The 14,102-nt window shown below is 34.9% G+C and overlaps 1 protein-coding gene across 1 annotated transcript in view; it reads right to left on the bottom strand.

Annotated features, from left to right (window-relative positions):
- Positions 1–14,102, bottom strand: part of GPC5 (glypican 5) — a 1,279,398-nt gene that overhangs the window by 647,582 nt on the left and 617,714 nt on the right. Inside the window, exon 7 of the mRNA XM_087435760.1 lies at positions 817–973. Within this exon, the coding sequence (XP_087291886.1) occupies positions 817–973 (157 nt within the window). The remainder of the gene's footprint in view (positions 1–816; positions 974–14,102) is intronic.

Here is a 14,102-nt window from a genome sequence, read left to right on the forward strand (position 1 = left end):
TGACCTGAGGTAAGCAAATAGTTGCAAGTTGTCTGATCTGGGTGCATTAACTTTCATACTTCTTTCTCAGTTGATAACTTTGGTTGTCTTGCCCACGTGAACACATGCATGACAACGGAAAAGCTATATTCCTCATTTTGTATGTGAAGACAAGGAAAGGAAATTCTTTTGGCGCTTTTTTGTCGTTATTTGACAGTTCCATCTTTTGTAATAGTGACCAGTCCAGCAATGTCAGAAATGGTTTTCAAACCCGTATAATCATAACAAGGTGAATGATTTTTGAGAATTTTTTGGAAAAATACATTCATAAGAGTTAGATCCAAGTAATTTTCCACCATAACTAACCATATTTTTAACCAATTTATTTGCAATTTGACTATGATAAAAACCTAATAAAATAACATATCTTTTATGTAATGGCATGATAATATCATAAAATTGCAGAATTCGATTATGTAGTAGGCTTTACCCATTCTAGTTTCACATTATTTATCAATATACATTTAACATTCATCATTCAGGTTATTTCATGCCCTAAAGATTATCCTGCTTTAAAATCTTTAATTCTCAGAACTGATGATTGTTCACTAGTTTTTCACAGAAAAACGTCATTTCCACTTAAAGCCATTAGCTAAAAATAAAGAAAACCTCCAAGAATGCATGTCCTGGATAACTAAAAATAGGTTCATTTTTATTTCCAAATATCGCATACTTCTGAATTCCCCATCATTATTTCTTTACATTCACAATAATAATTATCTTTAATTATATTTCAAAAGCAATTCTTTAGCAGTGGTGTTAGAATCATACACTTACAGTCTGTGATTTTTAGCGTCCTCTTGACTTCTCCACTTCCTGATCCCCCACAACCATCTTCATCATCACAGTCTCCGCTGACCTGTTCCAGCATGCCGCCACCACTGCCCATCTGAAGTTCCCACTTGTCGGGTTTGGGTGACCTACCCTGCAACAACTGAATATGGATACGAAAAACGTTTATTAATAGCAAATTCAAATCATCTGAAAATGCTCTTCAAAAACATATATAGAAATTAGAATTATTTTCTTATGTGTATCCACTATTTTGCTGCAGACACCTTACCAAGTCAAGCCCGGAAGAAAAATAAAAACTACTGAAATAATAATAAATAATGGGCAAGGTCTTACAGCTATAAAATGCTACAATCTGCATACTAGCTCTATGAGAAAGCTTTGGATAAGGATTTGGAAAGCAAATAAAAATAGACCTTCTCACTCATGGATAGTTTGGCTAGAGAGTTCTTTGTTTCTGAATAAACAATGTTTAAGCATGGTAAATCAAACTCCAATACAACACAATTCCCTTTGCATTATATTGGCTGATAATGTTGTGCTGTTTCATAAACCAACAGTCCAAAAATTCTCAAAAATTAGAGTACTATTCTTCCAGAAGAGATTCAGTCAGAAGAATGTAGAATTTTAGACACATGCATTTATAGCTTTATTTAAACTTTCTTGGATCAAATACATGGTCTAATGCATATGGCACAGAACTGAACCTTGGAACAAAAGACTTAGGTCCTACTTCCATTTCTACAAATCACTTAAGAAATTTAAGCAACTTTTCAGTTCTTGGTTCTCAAGTATTCATTTACTTTCAAGAGCAAAATAGATGGAATAACCATTTTACCCTACAGCACGGGAGTGCTAGTAATATTTTTGAATAGTATTGGAAATGCCTGAACTCCTTTTCAAAAAAGTGATCTTATGAATAACAGAATATTTCACTTAAAGCTAAGACTGAGTAAAATGATCCAACATGTGACATTTACCCCTCTAAGGCAGTTTTGGAGAACACATGACCAAGCATGAGCACCAGAGGGTACAGCTATATTATGAATAAAATGTACCGCTGCTCAACAGTGAATGGTCATTTATGAAATGGGTGCTTTATGAAAGTATTAGGCTTATTCCCTCCAAGAGATTTCCCAGATAATAGTATTGATTAGCAAACAATAATTAAACACACAACCCAAGGACACCATTTCATATAGAAAAACATCGAGGCAAATACGCTCAGTATGTCTAAGACAAATGTGTTAAGCATTTAAAGGACACTTAGATTAAGCAACTGAACTTTGACAATTCAGAAGTTTTCAAAATTAAAAATAAAATTAGGTAATGAATTCTGAAATATTACGGATTTTTAAAATTTATTTTCCCTAAAAAAGTGAAATGTTAAAACAATTGTCAAGAATTTCAAATTCTGATCAGGATTTATTTCTATTTATCAACATTTCCCAAAATGCTTTAATAGGTGTTAAATTTAAAAGAAGGCTTCATTCATGGTCAAATGAATTTAGGAAATGTTAAGTTAAACAAAACTTCTTTACTATGTTTAATGCACTGATGCGTATGCTACTTCCTGCAGGGAGCATGGCAATGGAGAAATAGAGATATGTAACCAAACACGTAAGAATTCAAAATCTGAAGAGGAAAGGAAGGATTAATGATATTATTTTATTAAAAATTTTTATAAAAATTTATCATTTTTTATTTATCATAATCATAAAGGGCTTGGACTCTGAGGTCCAACATACTTAGATTTAAATCCTGATTCTGATGTATACTAAGCCTGAGACATTGGACATTGGGCAAGTTCCTGAATAACTCAGTTCCCTCATATTTAAAATAGGACAATAATATACCTGGGCCATTGTTCTTGTTGTGAGAAAAAAATATATGTAAAGTACTCTGCCTAGTTTTGGCACATTAAAAATGAATATATTTTGATTATTTTATTTACTTTATTATATATTCTATTACAATATTGCTTAGACAGCCAGAATACATTAATTGAAAAAAACTATTTGATAAAGAATTCAATGACGTGACTTCCAGTAAAATTTTTCAAAGTATTATCTGACAAGTACAACAAAAGCCCAGCTCCCTGGCAATGTGTTACTCCTTTTCACCCCTGACATTCTTTCCCAACATTTTCCCATTTCAACTTTAGTCCCTCTTTCCTTCCCTAAGTATTCTTCCAGTATTTAACTGGGCCCTTGGTCAAAACAGGATGGAATCTTCTGAACACCACCAACGTAAACGTCACGAAGATCCAACCCACTGAATTTGAACTCAAAAATGAAAACAGAAAGATAGTACGTGTGAAACAAAACTTACTGTTTTAGGAAATTGGTTTTGTTTGAAAGTGATTGAATACTTTAATTGTCAGAGAATGATTCATTTATTTATAAGGAATGGTAAAAGTAATACAGAACATCTTTTTAAAAAATTACTATGTGTACTACATTTCTCTTCTCCATCACTCCTGTGACACTCTAAGAAACATCTAAGGCTCATGAACTCACATTTTTAAGAAAGAAAACTATACAAAATTTAATTTAATTTTGACTCTCTGTGGTGGGCAGAATTTTAAAATGGGCCCCAATTCTTTTCAGTCTCATCCCTGGGACAGTGAATATGCTGTGACTGTCACACCCACTGCATTACATGGCAAAAGGAATTTTGCAAATTTGATAAAGGTTATTAATCAGTTGACTTTGAGTTGATCAAAAGGGAGATTATCTGAGTGGACCTAATGTAATCACATGAGTTCTTTAAAAGCAGCAAGTTTTCTTCGGCTATCAGCAGAAGTCAGAGAGATTGGAAGCCTGAGGTCAGGAGAGGATTGGAAGTGAGAGATCATGCTGCTGCCCTTGAAAGTGTAAGCTTGGATGCCCTGAGAAATCCAAAGAGACAGTCTGCTGAATGTCCTGGGACAAGGACTAGCTAACGGTGATCTACTTTACAGACTGCAAGGAATCCGGCCCTCAGTCCTACAACTGAATTCTACCAACAATCTAGATAAGCCTGGGAGAGGAGTCTACCCCCAGGCCTCCAAACTGAGTCAAGCTTGGTTGACAACTTGACTGCAGCCTTGTGAGACCCTGAGCCCAGAACCCTGAGCACTGAGCCCACTCGGACTTCTGACCATGGAACTCTGAGTTAATAAATGGATGTTGTTTTAAACTGCTAATGGTGTGGTTATTTGTTATGCAGCAAGAGAAAATGAATACACTCTCTAACCCCCAAGTGGGCCACACTTACTTCTTAGCAATCTTTTTCTTTGGTCTCTTTTGATTTTCTAGCATATTCTTCAGAACAAGTTGTCAACAGTTCCATAAGACATCACCTTACTAAGAAGATCATACCCTTGGAAACAAGCTATCAGATTTTACCTTTCCTCCACTTTTCAGTTCTCTGACTCTTTAAGATCCCTCTCACTGTTTTCCAAGTCTCTGAACAAGAAACATAATTGCTGTCTCCTATGATCAACTTATCCATATATATCCAGGATCTCATCTGATCCATGCTTCCAGGTCCCCAATAACCCCATCTCCCTCTGGTAGGGTCAATATCTCCATCTCCTCTGCATGAAGGTTCTGTCTTACAATATTTATTTTTTTACTTCTCAATCATCACACATCCACAAATGTTCACTTCTATTCTCACAATTATAATAAAACAATTTGCAAAAATATCCAATTAACGAAAACAGTTTTTCAGAGTAAGATCCTTATTCCAAATCCCAATTCTTTTGACTGAACTGTTCTGATTTCTTCTCAGTTTGATCATCTTTCTCCTCATACATTAAAAAAAATAGAGATGTTTCAGTTAATAGCATAAATCCTCTGTTCTTTCTTTGTAGTCTGTTTCTGACAGGTTGTGCTCTCACCTGTATACAAATTACACTTAAATCTTTATTTGCAGCCGTTATTACTCTTTAGTTCATGTACTCTACCACTTTGTATCTTAAAATAGAACAGTTCATCTCCACTACTCATGTATCACTACAACCTGTCTTCCCAACTCCCTCATTGCAGGGGATATCAGTCTCTCCTACCTACCACCACCATATTATTTTCCCCAAATCAGTACTTTCACCATGTCATTTCTCTGTTTTAATGCTTTCTGTGACTCTTTACTGTCAAAAAGCCACTGGTTCCCAACAAGTGTCTGGAAGAGAAATATCAGTCCAGATAGATGAGTCACAGAAGGAGGTTCTGTGGTAAAATGTTTGGGAAATTCATACTATGACTCCTTCTTGATATCCATGAACTAAAGGCTCATGAGAAATCTTACAGTAAGAAATCTTTTTTAGTTGAGATTCACTTCATATTTTCTGAATTTACATAAGCAAATGACCCCCTTCCCTCATTCAACAACCATTAACATACTTTTGGAAATGAGGCCCAGAAAAAAAGTTCAAATTTAGCCTGCAGTCAAGGTCCTCTATAATACACTTCTTTTAAATTGTGTCTAAACGCAGTTCCCCAGCACCCGAATTCTGCCACAGAGCAGGCTGCTTGTTTCTCTCACAGATATTGTGGTCATTTATATGTCTGTAATCATGTTTATACTTGCTTTATATTCTCCTCACTTCCATCTTTTGTTTTTCCTCCACATAGAATACCCCCTTTCCTCTTCTTATTGTATCATACTGTACCTAAATTTTAAGTTCGAACTCAAATATCTCTTTTTTCACTCCATACTTATTTCTCTAATCTTTTAAATCTGTGTGTACCATTTACTGGCACTTAACTTTCTTGAGTCTATAGTACACATTTCTGATTAACAGTGAGTTTCTCAAAGATGAGACCATGATTTAATCAACTTTACACTCCTCATCTTGACTAGAGGGATTTCCAAACTGTAGATGTTAAATAAATATATTTTAATTAATTTATTTTAAATTTGGAAATGATGTATTAAACTTACCTTGTCTTCAGTAAAGTTTATATCTAATTTATTAAAATGTTTTCATTTTTACTCAAATCTTTAGAGACCATGATGTTCTAGAATAACTTTTGGATTCATGCTTGTTGACTGGCAGCTTGCTTCATTTATTCATTCAGTGATATTAATTGAACATATACTGTGCAACGTGTGTGTATTTGGAAGATATATGTTCATATCAAAGGAGAAGACATAGTCTTAGTTCTTAAAAAGTGCTAAGTATATACCCTACTTTATTTTGAAGTTGGCATTCACTAACAGGCAACAAGATAAAATTAAAATAAAAGAAATAATCTGAAATCAGGAATAAAGTTTTGTGATCTTGCTAAATTATTTTTCTTTTTAATCCTTAATAAGAAGTTAAAACAATTTTATTCCTGAATACCTGGAAACATCTAAGAAGTTTTTTAAACAAAAACTTGACATTGAAGGATTATCTTAAGAAATATTTCCCAATATATTTGTTTGCCATCCCAATTACTATAAACTAGAAAGAAAAGGGATGCTCCAATTACCTTTTTAAATGCATATGTAGGAATATTTTCAAAAAATTGATTCATGAAAAAATTCATTTTTTTCCTAGAGTAGGGAGGGAAATTTAGCTTCACAATTTGGGTCATCAGGTAATGAAATTCTCTCCTGTTCTTTTATGGGGGATCAGCTCTTTATAATCCTTTCCTCCTCCAATGCCTCAGGGAGACAGATGCAAATCACTCCCCCATGCTCTGCTGGCGCCATCCTCATGGGCAAGCATTATTTCACATCCTACTCTTAAGCCACTTTTGAGAAATACATATAGCTATCCTAAGGGGAAGCCCTCCTCCAAATGTCTTTAATAAAACAAAAAGTTTTCCAAATGTGCACATTTAAAGGAACATGCACAAATAAAATGACTATAGAATAATAATGAAGCCAATTTCTATAAATGACACATGGAAATCAATCATATTACAGTAAACACACTAATACCACATAGTGAAACAAATCTTCCTTCATTTTCAGCACATACACAAATAGCTGTTCCATATATTCATAAAATATAGAATACGTTATAAGAATTTTTCAAACCTTAAAACCTCAAATAAATTTAGCATTACTTCTCTGGACCTACATTTTCTGCGTTTGTAAAATAGGAAAAGAATATCTCTTTGGAAGGTTTTGTGAGTTATTATTTGGATTAAATAATGTAAAGTGCTAGCATATTGTCAGTAATGGTCTGCTATCTATATCGTTATTATCATTATAACCAGTAAGAACTGATATCGCTACCCTGATTCGATCTTTGAAGGAGGAAACCCATATGGGAATAAAAACGTCCCCCTTCCTCCTCATTCTGCCTTGGCTTTATCTGAGTCTGCCCAAATGCAAAGGTGATGGCATCTTGAATACTTGAACCCTGTCCTGAAGGGTACAAAGTCGATCAATACATACATATTTATAGAACAATTACAACAGAAGAAAGGGCATGATTTTGAGTCCCAGCCACACATTGTGTGCCTTTAAACAAATCACTTAAGCCAATTAAAACTCATTTTATTCTATTGAATAATAATGCATGGGAAAGCACTTCATATACTATAAAGCACTAGGCTCATTTTTAGTGTTCTGTGCAAGACACGACATCCATAAAATTGAAAGCCAACAAAGTGAGAACAGAAAAAAAAACAACTTTTAGGGTGTTCCTACTTTTCTCAATGCCATGCAGTTTGTGCAGTCAGCTGATTATCTGAAAATAGTCAGTTGTGATGACTGATGCTTCCTGCTTATGTTTAATTGGTTTAGGAACTTCATTAGGGATGCTGTCTTGGAGGATGAGTTTGGTGGGTAGAATATCTGATGACTCTAAGGCAAATGTATTTCTTTCAGCTGTTGAATTAATCTCTCAATAGACTCAATTTGCTTTTTACTAACTGTCTGCCAATATTCCATATCTGAAATAGCCTTTCAAATACTTAAACAAAATCTATGCGGGCTATAGATGGCTCACATATCCAACATGTTTGCTGTGAAAGAGAAACGTATTCATCACATTCAAAAATCTCCAAACATGAGAGCAACTGAATGTGCTTCAAAATCCCATATATAATGATACATCTCTGAAATATTTCCTCCATCCTCTTACAATCATTTACACAGAAATGCAAGAAGTAAATATGCGTTTAGAAAGTATTGGTCATCATATATGGACCTCTAGTCATTTCTTCAAATGTAGACATGGTAAAATCTGCTGTTTTACAGTTTTATACTATTGATGAGAATATGTAAGTGAAAATTAAAATGTTGACAGAAAAATTTCAAACCAGAAAACTAAAGATATAGAAAAAAGTCATTGCATCATTAATAAAACATCTCTAAAGAATCCATTTTAAGTATAGACTGAAAAATCTCCATGTATATATATACATGCAAATATATACATGTGTATGAATTTAATTTTGTTATAAATTAACTGGTATCTGCACTTTCATACAGTTTCAGTGAAACCTATAGAGAAACGTATAGGAAATAGTAAAACAACAGAAGCTCACAACATTTTAAAATTGGAAATCTGATTCAAAATTCTTCATGATGTATTTTTAAATTTATCTCCGTAACATATTTCAAATGAGACCTTTTTTAAAAAAACTCATTATATGACATAATCTATCTTTTTTGCAACTTAACTTCCCTTTCCCCAAACCTCCATCACAAACCCCAACACCCTCCACCCTATTTGCACCTTCCCCACGAACACTATTAGTCATCTTTTACAAATTTTTCTTATACTAAACTTTCCCAATCTTTCTCTTTCAAATTTAGAAAATATTTTGTTCACATAACCTAACTACCACAAAACTCCAAATTTATATTTTCAAAAGCAGCTAAACCTTTATAGACTATTCTACCTAAAAAGTCAAACACTTTTACAGTATATCATGTTATGCTAAGTTGCCCAGACACAGAAGTCATTTCTGTAGGATTTCTTGTCAGTGTTTGTTTTAAGTTTGAGCTTTCTGATCTCAGCTTCTGTTGTGCCAGTAATTTGAAAGGTCACTGTTCTGTTGGCATTTGGTTTATGCGATGCAGTCTGGCAATTTACTATAAAAGTCTTGTGATTTCGTAAATAGAGTACTGAACTTAGAAAAGGATTACTACATTCACTCGCTGGCCTCTAATACTGCAAAGAAGTCGTTTGTTCTTGTTCCCGTAAGAAAATTCCATAAGTCTCCCTTCCACCATGCCTGATCCTTACCTCCAACTCAAAAAGGGGCCAGTTGCGTCTTCTGAGCTATCATACCAAAAGTGACCGGATAAGTTTATAATTAAATTGTCTGTCCTAGTCCACTCTAAATTAGACCGCACAGGAGAGTTAAAACTAAAAGCTAATGAGAAAGTGCGGGAATAAGGTGGAAATAGCAAAAGAAACACAACCTCAAATAGAACTCAGAAGAACTGTGGGACCGAAAGAGGTTAGTGTGCACGTCAAATGTTATCAATTCTCAAATGGCTCTTGTGAAATGTCATGTGAAAACACTCCAAGGAACTGAAAAGAATTGGTGAAAAAGAAAAAAACCTTTCTTACAAGACAACCCTAGAGTTAATGTTAGAGCCTTCTATCAAAACATCCATGCTAAGTTAGCTGGAAAGGTACAGATGATCAATGAGCAGAGTAGAGGAAGACACAAGGATTTTGTGAGTAAGCAATGTATGATGACCCTGCAGCAGGAGAATAGGAGAAGAAAGGGAGAAGGAAAGTGGAGGCTGTAAGTAAATTAAAAATATGTAACATGTTTAATGGAATAAATGGATGTGTAGTGCAAATTTCTCAAATATTTTGTTATGTAGGACATGATGTATAACAACTATACTTCCCAAAGTTTAAAAAAACAGAAAATTATTTTCTTGATGTCACTATCTTACTTCCAAGCTAAATTATTAATGATTTTCTAAATCATTATGACATATTCACCAACACACACACACACAAATCACATATACATGTTATCACCCATAAACATAATAGGACAGAAACTGTTCAGGTTCCTTGCTGACCCAGGTGAGCCTATGATTGAAATTAAAGTCATCCTAAACAACAATGATCAGATATTAAATAATTTCATTATTTTGCATTTCCTAGGTGCAGAGCAAATTTATATTATTCATGGTGTAGTTTATCATTGAGGAGTCTTTTTTTTTGGTGAGGGAGATTGGCCATGAGCTAATATCCATTGCCAATCTTCTTCTTTTTGCTGAGGGAGATTGGCCCTGAGCTAATATCTGTGCCCATCTTGCTCTATTTTATATATGGGATGCTGCCACGGCATGGCTTGATGAGCAGTGCGTAGGTCTGCACCCAGGATCTGAAACTGCCAACCTTGGGCTGCCAAAAGAGAGCAGGCAAACTTACCCACTACTCCACCGGGCCAGCCCCGAGGAGTCATTTTTTAACATGCCAAAAGCCTGTATCTCTTTAACTAGATCGTCACACGCATAGGGAAGGTTTAAATATCCACCAAGGTAATACAGACTGACATGCATATTTGCCCCAAATGTACAATTACTTGTGACCTAGATCACCTCAGGGAACTGCCTCTGCCTGGTATGAGCGTCACAGCAAGTAAAGATACTAGAAAATGCCTAACCATTCACCTGGTTATCCCATATCACCTTCCTGACATTATGGGGCACAACTAAATTTCCAAAATCAAGGATAGAACAAAACTGAACATCTGCTACTCCTGAGGAAACAAATGGAAGTATTCCAAAACATGAATAGATTGATTGAAGATGAATTCTCGACGACTCAATGTCATTTGGTGAATCAGGTTTCTATTAACCACACTCTGTAGAGGTGAAGCAGGATCCACGTCATAAAGGCAGTTTTACGTCACATGCATTTCCCAGCTAACGATGTAGATAGTATTAATTTCACATGTGTAACCAAGTGACTGGTTTTCTTTGTCAACTCACCTACTAACTTTTGCCTCATCTGGCTCAGTCATAGAGAAAAGAATTGGCAGTACTAGCATCTCAGTTATCTCCACTGACAGTAAGACCATGTAATATTTACACGGAATTGGGAATTCACATTTTTCATTAATAACCTAGATTTTTCCTTGCCATTTCTTTTTATTATGTTAATATGTTTCTAACAGGACTACAAGATTTATGTCATTCAGCTGTTGTGTGTTGTTATCATTGTCTCTCAACCACGTGTCTGCATAAGACTGATGTCATGGGAAAACTGAACAGAAAAAAAAAGGAAGGAAGGAAAGAAGGGAGGGGAGGGAGGAAGGAAGGAAGACTTTAATCAAGATACATTGCCAATGTAAGGGTTCCCTGAATAGAACAGATTTTTATTTGTTAAAGCATCAAAATTTCCATTGCCTTTTTGAAAGAACTGCGAAGGATTGCAAATTTATTTAAAACCTGGTTTTGGCAAGTAATCTAGATTTCCTTCATTGGCCAGCTGTGCAGAATTCATTCTCAAATACTCTATTAAAACATTCTAGACAAGATTCCCTTAAAGTTTCCCAGTCTATTAAAGGTTTAAAAGAGCTCATTCTGATCCCATTTAGTATGACACCCTTGTGTATGCCAGATGGTAACAAGGGTTATATCTTCACAAATGTCATTCTGATTTTCACTTTTGCAATGCAATTCCCTTAATCTAGTTTTCTTTACATAAACCACAAAAACATGGACAATAATTTGCCAAATAAGGATTAAGAGAATGTTATTTTGCTAAATACTCTAGAAACAATTTGAGAAAAATGGGTCAAATTTGTGATTGTCTTGGGGAGGCAGTTGGTGAGTATTTGACTTGGATTCTAGGCCAAATTCTCCCATTAACTATTTAAATGTATGATCTTAAATAAATCATTTAATTTTACTAAGCCTAAATGTTCCAGCTGAAAAAATGAGGTAGTTAAAAGTTCCCAAATGCATCTTATAGCTCTAAAATTTTAAATTGTAATATGTTTCAAACCATTCTAACATTTGGTTTAGAAATAGGTATTATATCGCCAAGGCTTATTGCAGCCCTCCTTGATATCAATTTCAATTCTATTCTTTTTTCTGCTAGATTTAATTTTTGGATTTTTAAAAAAATTATAGTATCTATTTCTTATGTGTTGAATTGTGTTTCTGCAAAATTATATGTTGAAGTCCTAACCCCCAGTATCTCAGAATGTGACCATATTTGGAAATTGGATCTTTACAGAGATAATCAAGTTAAATGAGGTCATTTGGGTGGGCCCTAACTCAACGTGATTAGTGTCCTTATAAAAAGGGGAAAATCAAACACAGAGACAGACATGCACAAAGTAAAGACTATATGAAGAGACATGGGAGAATGCCATGTGAATGTGGGGGACCGGACTGATGTGTCTACAAGCCAAGGATTACCAAAGATTGCCAGCAAACGACCAAAAACTAGCAGAGAGGCATGCAACAGATTCTCCCTCACAACCCTCAGAAGGAACCAACCTTGCTAACATCTTGATTTCAGACTTCTAGCCTCTACAACTGTGACACAATAAATTTTGTGTTGTTTTAAGCCATCCAGTCTTATATTATTACAGTAGCCCTAACAAATGAATACAAAGTTACATACTAAAAAGTGCATAAATCATAAGTGTACAACTTCAAGAATTTTTCAATGTGAACTTAGCCGTGTAACTACCATAATCATGACACAGAACATTACTGGCATCTCAGAAGCCTCTTTTATGCCTCAGTCATTTTCTTCTCCCAAAGAGAACACTAGTCTGACTTCCTCCACCATAGTTTCATTTTTTTCTGAGGAACCTTATATGAACATGAGCATGTCTGTGACACTATAGATGTAGCAGAACTTCATTCTTTTTAATTGTGGTATTTTATTCTGTTGTACCAGTGAAGCATAACTTAACTGTCCATTCTTCTGTTGGTAGACAATCATACTGCTTTGAGTGTCTGGATATAAAAATAATGTTGCTATGAAAACCTTTTAAATATGTTTTGGTGTTAAAAAACAGTCATATCTGTTGGGTATATACCTAAATGTGGAATCCTTAGGTAATAGAGGTATCTGTTAAACCAAACTATCTTTATTTATTTATTTGTTTATTTTCCTTCTTCTCAACATTAATGTATAATTTACTCATAACAGAATGTACAGATCTTAAATATACAGCTCAATGAGTTTTCCCATAGGTCCACACGAAAATACAACTCAGATTAAAAATGTTAGATTGCAAGCACCTCAGAAATCTTATTGTTGTCATCTCAGTCAATAACCACAATCAAAAGATAACTCCTGTTCTAACCTCTATTCACACAAATTCACTTTGCCTGTTAATTAACTTCATAGAAAGAGTACCATGCAGTAAACATCCTCTTGCATATGGCTGTTTTTATTTAACATTGTTTTAAACATTCATCATACTCTTGTGTGTACCAATAGTTCGTTCTTTATTCTTGTGTAGGGGAGGAAAAATATCTTTTCCTTCTAAGTTCCCAGCTGGAGCTCCTGTAACAAAAGACAAATTAACAACAGAAAAGCATACAAATTTATTAAATAGACATTTTACATGACTTGGGAGCCTTCATTAGGAAGCAGTTAAACCTGAGCATTTTTATGCTAGGTTTTGTGAAGCGTGGAAAGTCGTGGGGAAATGTGATAGGACACAAAACGGAATGAGCTAGGTGTAGTAAACTGGGTGAAACAGCAAGCCTTGTTCTTTTGATTCCCCTCGGTGCACCTCATCTCTACGATGAGGAGGCTCCTTTTCTCCGGGTATAGGGAGGGAGCCTCTCACATGAGAGTTTTATGACCTGCTTCAGCGGAACGTCAGAAAATTCTTCCTGCACCTGCTCTTCCTCAAATTTCTTCAGATATTCAAGGTGCCGTATTTTGGGGTAGCATGTCCTGAACCCTGTCAGTTGTAATATAGGTACAGTCATCCCTTGGTATGGGGGACATTGGTTCTAGGACCCACCTCACAGATACCAAAATTTGAGGATGCTTGAGTCCCTTAATAGTATTTGCATACCACCCATGCACATCCTCCCATATACTTTAAATCATCTCTAGATTACTTATAATACCCAATACAATGTAAATGCTATATAAATAGTTGTTATACTGTACTCTTTAGGGAATAATGACAAGAAAAAAAGGCTGTACGTGTTCAGTACAGATGCAACCACAGTAGGCCTTTCAATCTTCAGTTGGTTGACTCTGCAGATGAGGAACCCGGGATATGTAGGGCCGACTCCATTCCACTTTATGAATATACAGCGATTTATTTATTTTAGTGATATTGGACAATTCATGTATTTCCACTTTGGGGCTATGATAA

Source organism: Ceratotherium simum, chromosome 10 (assembly GCF_057802395.1).
Source record: "Ceratotherium simum simum isolate JZ-2026a chromosome 10, ASM5780239v1, whole genome shotgun sequence".
Lineage (NCBI taxonomy): Eukaryota > Metazoa > Chordata > Mammalia > Perissodactyla > Rhinocerotidae > Ceratotherium > Ceratotherium simum.